Consider the following 7,500-nt stretch of genomic DNA (forward strand, 5'->3'; position numbering starts at 1 on the left):
CTGACAGAAATATGTATATAAAATAAAATAATAATAAAAAGGTAAACAGATGAAAGGAACAAACAAACAAACAAAAAAAAAAAAAAAAAAAAAAAAAGTAAAAAAGGAACATGAACATTAACATGAACATGAAGTCATATACATGTACATATATATATATATATATATATATATATATATATATATACATACATATATTTTATTTCATTTTATTTTATTTTATTTCATTTTATTTTATTTTTTATTTTTTTGTACCCTTTTAGACCTTGGTTATATTTTGGATGTCATGCATTTTTAAGAAAATATCATTATTCTCCAGAGTAAAATTATTTATATGGTCCACAGCTTTTTTCTTTCCTACTATATTATGATGGTGCACTTCATTTTGTTTCGTGTGATTTTTTTTTTTCTCTGCAAGTGTTGATTTATTTTCGTACCTAGATATATCTCCTAATTCTCTTGGACCATATTTATATTCTGTATTATAAGAATCTACGATATTTTCCTTGTTTGAAAAATATTGAAACTCTAAATCACTGTAATCAAATGTTGAACAGCTTGAATTTTTTACGGAACTTTCTTTTATACTATCATCTAAAGTTATAGTTGAAGACTTATTATAAATCTTTATATTATTATGAACAGAAAAATAAGCACATTGTTTTTTTTCATTATTATAATTTTTATCAACAAATGTTTCGGTTTCAGTTGTAGCTTCAGTTGTACCTATGCTTTCTCCGTTTATTAATTCTTCCAAGATTTTATCTTCTTGAACTTTTTTAAATGAGCACAAAGATTCATTGTGACTATATTTTGTACTATCATATATTTTTGGTTCTTGTGTATTTATAGAAGAAAATGAATTCTTACGATGTCTATACAAATTATTACTCATATCATTATCATGATTGTTAAAATTATGAACATTCTTTTTTTTTTTTTTGTCTTCTTTTATATTATATTTTATGGATTCCATGTTATTATCATAGGTATGTATATTATATGATGGTATATTATTTTGTTTAGCATCATCATTTTTTTTCTTTCCAATAAATATATTATCATATCCATTGTTCACACTTTCTATCATAATGCTTTCGTCATAATTAAGATTTTTTTTATCTTCTCTATTTATTACTGTATTATTTATTTTCTTTTTTATCATCTCTACATCGACATCTCTTTGATAGTTATATTTTTTAACTCTTTCATTTTTGTTGATTAACAATTTAGTAAAGGTATCCTCCTTATCATCATTATTATTCATATCATAATTATAAAGGCCACTTTTCTTTTGATCATTACTCATCATCAAAACCTTTTCTTTATCCTTATGCATATCCAACATATTTTTATTATTATCAAAATAATTTAATGTATCCATATAATATTTCATAGGACTGTCTGTTCTTTTTTCGATACTATTATTTTTATGATGATAAGTATTATTCATAAAGTTGTTAATAATAATATTATTGCTAATATCCAAAGAATTTTTTTTTTCGTTTCTATATATTTCTACATCTACTTTTTTGTCAGTCTGTTTATATGAATCCTCTTCCTTGAGCACATCTCCCACTTGTTCTTCTTTTTCGTTTAAGATGTTGATAATATCGTTTTTATATGTATCTCTTCTTTTTCCTATGGACATATTTAAATTGTTCTGCTTCAAATAATCATAAGTACTTTTGTTTTTAAAACTACATTTCTTGTCAGATAAAAGAGTATCTGTTTCTTTAGTAGAATCTCGATTATGTCTTAATTCAATTTTATGATCTTCATTTTTATATGTACTACAATAAGAAGAATTAATACAACTATCGTTGTATTTTTTGTTGTACTTATGGTACTTATTGTATTTATTATATTCGTTGTATTTATCATAGCTTGATGCTTTTTCCAATTCAACTATATCATGTGTAATATTTATATTAAAACATTCCTTCATGTTATTTATACCATCATAATATTTATTTCTCATATATCTTTCATTCTTTTCTTTTTTATCATCTAAATTATTGTCATCCAATATTTTATTTATTTTTAATAATAACCTTGGCAACATATTTTTCTTATCATCTTTTTTGATATTCATAGCCTTATCATTAATATTGTTTCTACAATTAGTATTATTCATTGTGTTATCTCTTTTGTTTTTTTTTTTATAATTTAAGCGCTCTAAAAAGATGTTATATTCTTCTTCATATTTATTAATATATTGGTTAGTATTTTTATCATTTTGTTTTATAAAAAGGTCCTTACCCATATCATTATTTTTATTATTATTATTATTATTATTATTATTATACAAATTCATATATTTAATTGTTGCATCCACATTATTTTTATTGGGAATCGTATCTATCTTTTTCGAATCCTTACTTTCTCTTGATATATTACTCCCGTTTTGTTGTGATAATATGGTTGCTTTATCCTGATGCCACCTAAAATTAATATCTTCCACACTTATATTTTTTCCTGACAATGCTTTTATCCTCTCCTTCTTATAATGTGTATCATATTGATAATGACTCACATTATCCATCTTATCAGAATCATAATTATATATATGTTCAATTTTTTTTATGTCTCTACATTTTTTTCCTTCTTCTTTTACATAAGTACAGTCATTTTTATTTTTCTCATCTTTATATTTTACCTTTTCAATATTGTTCACATCATTTCTATTATTATTTAACATGGGATTTATAACAATATCTTTTGTAGATGTATCCTTTTTCTTAATACAATTTTGTTCTTTGTACTTTTTCCTCATCAGATCGCTCATTTTGAATGTCGTTTTGGATAATACCCCTTTGGCGTCATGTATTTGCTTTTTATAATTTTTCAAAAATTTTTTCATGTTGTCTACATCAGATAAAAGTAAAGAACTAGATTTCTTTTGATTGTAATGTATAAAATCTTCAGTATCTCTTATATTTGAGCACTTGTCTTGTACGTTTTTCATATCTCCATTTGTTTTGTCATTCATTTGTTTGTTTTTTTTTAAATAAGTAATATAATTATGGTAGTTATATATATGTCTGTCTCTGTTTTTTTTCCCGCTGTTATTATCATCATTGTTATCATTATTATCGTCATCATCATCATCATCGCTATTATCATCGTTATCGTTATTGTCTTCATCTTCGTCTTCTTCTTCGTCGTCGTCTTCTTCGTCGTCTTCTTCGTCGTCTTCTTCGTCGTCTTCTTCTTCATCTTGATTATCTATATTTTCGTTAGTGTTATTAAGTTTGTGTTCATGTTCATGATCACCATCGCTGTCGTCATCGTTATCTTCTTCGTCTTCCTCCTCCTCTTCTTTTTTATTATCTTCATATACATTTCCATCATTATCTACATCTTCTTCATTGTTCCCATTTATATGACGTTCAACATTTTTAATATTACTCATACCATTCTTGTCATTTTGATATGTATCCAGATTAGCTTTCCCTTCGTCAAAATATCTATTATCATCATAGATGTTATCATCGTATATCTGACTGCATGTCCTTCTGTTCTCTTGTTTGTTAAATGTGTGTCCTTTTGTACGTCTCATGCTCTCAGTAGAATCTGCATTTTGGTTATACACATCAACATTTTCATTAACTTTATTATATATATTATTATTATTATTATTATCATTATTGTGGATAAGGAGTTCATTTTTGTTATAAAACACTTTTTCATTCATCGTTTTGTATTTATTGTAATACTTATTTATATCTTCCTCATGATTAAATTGCATGTTCATATCTTTTCTATGATCTATATCTTTTTTGTTTATAGGATCACATTTTTTACTGTTCTTTTTCTTTTTATTATTTTTATTTTTGTCATAAGTACCTCTAGCGTTTTCTTCAAAACTATCGCTGATGATAAAAACTTCTTTCTGTTCTTCTGCATGATTATTTTTACATTTTCTTGTACAATTATTTGAGTTTACAACAATATGATCCTTGTGTGCATGTCGTCTATTATTATAGAGGATATGATTGTAATTATTATTATTATCATTATTATTATTTATATTATGATTGTTGTGGTCGTAATAACCTTTGGGAACGACACCAATTTGTCTATTCATTTTGTATTCTTTATTTATCTCGTGAGATGTTGCACTTGGTATATTCATCATATGATTTTTTGGAATTGTTATATTTTTTTTTTTTTGAATATTGGCTATATAATTCTTACTATTATAGTCCTTATTTTTTGTAGTAATGTGTTGTATTTCTTTATCATTATTATAAGGAAGATATTGATCACCCATATTGTTATTTCTATTAATTTGCATATCATCAAATTTACTACTTCTATTAGTTTGATGGTTATCCATATTATTATCCATGTTGTTATTATATTTATCTTCATCAACATCGTTTTTATATTTATCTTCATCCACATCGTTTTTATATTTATCTTCATCAACATCGTTTTTATATTTATCTTCATCCACATCATTGTTATATTTGTGTTGGTCGACATTGGTTTGGTCATACATTCTTATATTCTCACTTTTTTTCATAATTTCTAGTTTGTCTATATTTCCAGAATGTTCCATATTTTCTATATTTTGCATGAGCTCATTTTGGTCTTTACCCTCGCCATTTTTGATTTCTTGTATATTTTCTATTTTGGGAATTTCATTTTTTTTGACTGAGCAGCAATTAATTTTCCCTTTAAAATTATTCTTCATCATATAAAAGAGTAATTCATAATCGTTTTTGAGACATGAGCGTGAATACTTGTTAGTCTTCTCCTTATTATTTTTCTCGTTGTCAATGATGAGCGTGTTTTTATTATTTTTGGTACTCGTTGAGGATAAGTTATGTTGATTATCCATATCATTATATTTTCCAATAATTTTTGTGTTACTACTATTGTTATTATTATTATTGTGACTAGTATTAATTATACTTTTACTACCCTCATTATTATTATTATTATTATTATTAATATTGTTATTATTATTATTATTATTATTATTGTTGTTGTTGTTGGTTGAGGAAGAGATTGAAGATATGTTTTTAAAAAAGTCCCAATTATTAGATAGTAAATATATCCATCTACTTTTTACTTTCTCATGCCACAAAAACTTTGAATTCTGTAAACTGAAATTATTCAACATTTCTGTTACCCATGGATGATCTAATACATTTTGTAGACTAAGTCTTTCTATTGGATTTGATGATGTTAGTTTTACAAATAAATCCCAAGCTTTTAAATTTTCTCTGAATCTACTAGGTGGTTTAGAATGTCTTAAATTATGAACTGTCTTTAAAATGGTTTGTGCTACCTTCGAACATTCTATACCTTTTTGTCTACATACAAATCTTCCAGATATAAATAATATCATATTCATACCTAGAGCATAATTATCTATTTTTTCTGTCATGGGACCAGTATTTCTTAATACCTCTGGAGGATTAATTTCTAATGTGCCTGGCCATTCAGTTGGATGTAAATTACATGAATCGATGTGTTCTGACCAACCAAAATCTGCTATTACAATACGTTTATTATCATATCTTAATATATTAGTAGGTTTTAGATCTCGATGTACTATATTCATTTCTTGTATATACCACATGCCTTGTAATAATTGAATAAAATATAAAAATGCTTCATTCATATTACTAGATAAATTTTCTTTCCATAAAGTACCATCATTTGCAAAATCTTGTATTAATATCCATCCTTCTTTTCCTCCTATAACTTTATGTAATTTAATAACACCAGGACACTGACATATTGATAAATTTATTATTTCTTTAGTAAACATTTCTACAATTCTATTAAAAGATTCTTTGGGGAATTGATTAGGTTGTAATAACTTAGCTGCATATATTTCATTCGTTATTTTATGTTTTACTTTCCAAACTTGAGCATATGTTCCTTTACCTAAATTACTTAATACTATATAATCTTTAAAACAACTATCATTCGTTCTCACAATACGAATGTGATTATGTAACACACTAGGTAATTGCAACACATCATTATTTGTAGATAAATTTGATCCAACCTTTATTTCTTCATTCTTTCTATTCTTAATATTGTATTGTCTCTTGTAATAATTTTCATTGTATTCACTACTATCCTTATTCTGATGTTGACTCATTGCCTTGACGTTTTTCTTATTATTAGAATAATCCATCTTAGAAATGAATATATATATACATACATATATATAAATGTGGTTCTTTTCAATACAAAAATAAACAAATATATATGATGATATGAAATCAAACCAGGCACTACTACTACTAAGATTATAATATAATATAATCTGTTATATTATATGTATATATATATATATATATATATATATTTATTTATTTATATATATATATTTTTACTACCACATGTTATATTCTTTGAAGCATCTACCCATATTGTCAACAAAGAAAAAAAAAAAAAAAAAAAAAAAAAAAAAAAAAAAAAAAAAAAAAAAAAAAAAAAAAAAAAAAAAAAAAAAAAAAAAAAAAAAAAAAAAAAAAAAAAAAAAAAAAAAAAAAAAAAAAAAAAAAAAAAATATATATGAACAACAAAACAAATCTAAGAATAACAATGAAAAAGAAGATTCTTCTCAGAAATACAATTCGTCATTTTTATGTACTACATCTATATATCAGAACATAACAAAATATACATATATATATATATATATATATATTACAAAAAAATATTAAAAATTCATTTTTTTATGTTATTTATGAATAATGAAAATTTGTTCATTTCTTATTTTTTAATTTTTATATTTATTTGATTTATTTCCCCCCCTCATTTATCATAAATTTACATATATATATATATATATATATATATATATATATATTTTTGTATAATAACTTTAAAATATTTTACAGTTTCATTCTTGTATCCATTCATATAAATATATCTATATAATATATACATAAATATATTTATATGAAATATGAATGAATGATCTGTCTTTACAAATTAATCATATAATTAATTTATTTTTTAATAATCACATGTATATTATACTTTCACGTCTGATATCTTGATAGTTCCAAAGAATTAATTTATAGTATATCTTTTTTACAAATGTATGCGTGAGAACAAAAAATAAAAAAATATAAGTATATATATATATATATATATATATATATATATATATTTACATAGATGTTTTACACATATATCTCCCTATAGCAATTCTATGAATGTGTGCATTCATATACAATGTGCATATCTCTCTATATATTATATTGTACCATATATGTATATATATATTTCTGTACTGTTCATAAAAAAAAGTCACGTTCATATACAACTGTACTTGGATAATTATTAACTGTTCATGTGTTTTTAACCCAATATTTATTAACTGTTCATATTTTTGTATTCTTCATGTTCATAAAAATAAAATAAAACAGAATTATAATAAAATATAATAAAATAATATAATAAAGAATGCAAAATGTTGTGTATATTATTCGAGAAAGAAAATATGCAAAAAAAATGTGT

The 7,500-nt window shown here is 23.5% G+C and overlaps 1 protein-coding gene across 1 annotated transcript; it reads right to left on the reverse strand.

The window, feature by feature from the left end:
• Positions 1 to 259: 259 nt before the first annotated feature.
• PRSY57_1143600 (serine/threonine protein kinase, putative) lies at positions 260 to 6,163 on the reverse strand (the record flags this gene model as incomplete). Its single annotated transcript, XM_012908395.2, has 1 exon — positions 260 to 6,163. The coding sequence occupies one exon, from the start codon at positions 6,161 to 6,163 to the stop codon at positions 260 to 262; it is 5,904 nt and encodes a 1,967-aa protein (XP_012763849.2).
• Positions 6,164 to 7,500: the final 1,337 nt, after the last annotated feature.

This window comes from Plasmodium reichenowi, chromosome 11 (genome assembly GCF_001601855.1).
Source record: "Plasmodium reichenowi strain SY57 chromosome 11, whole genome shotgun sequence".
Classification (NCBI taxonomy): Eukaryota; Apicomplexa; class Aconoidasida; order Haemosporida; family Plasmodiidae; genus Plasmodium; species Plasmodium reichenowi.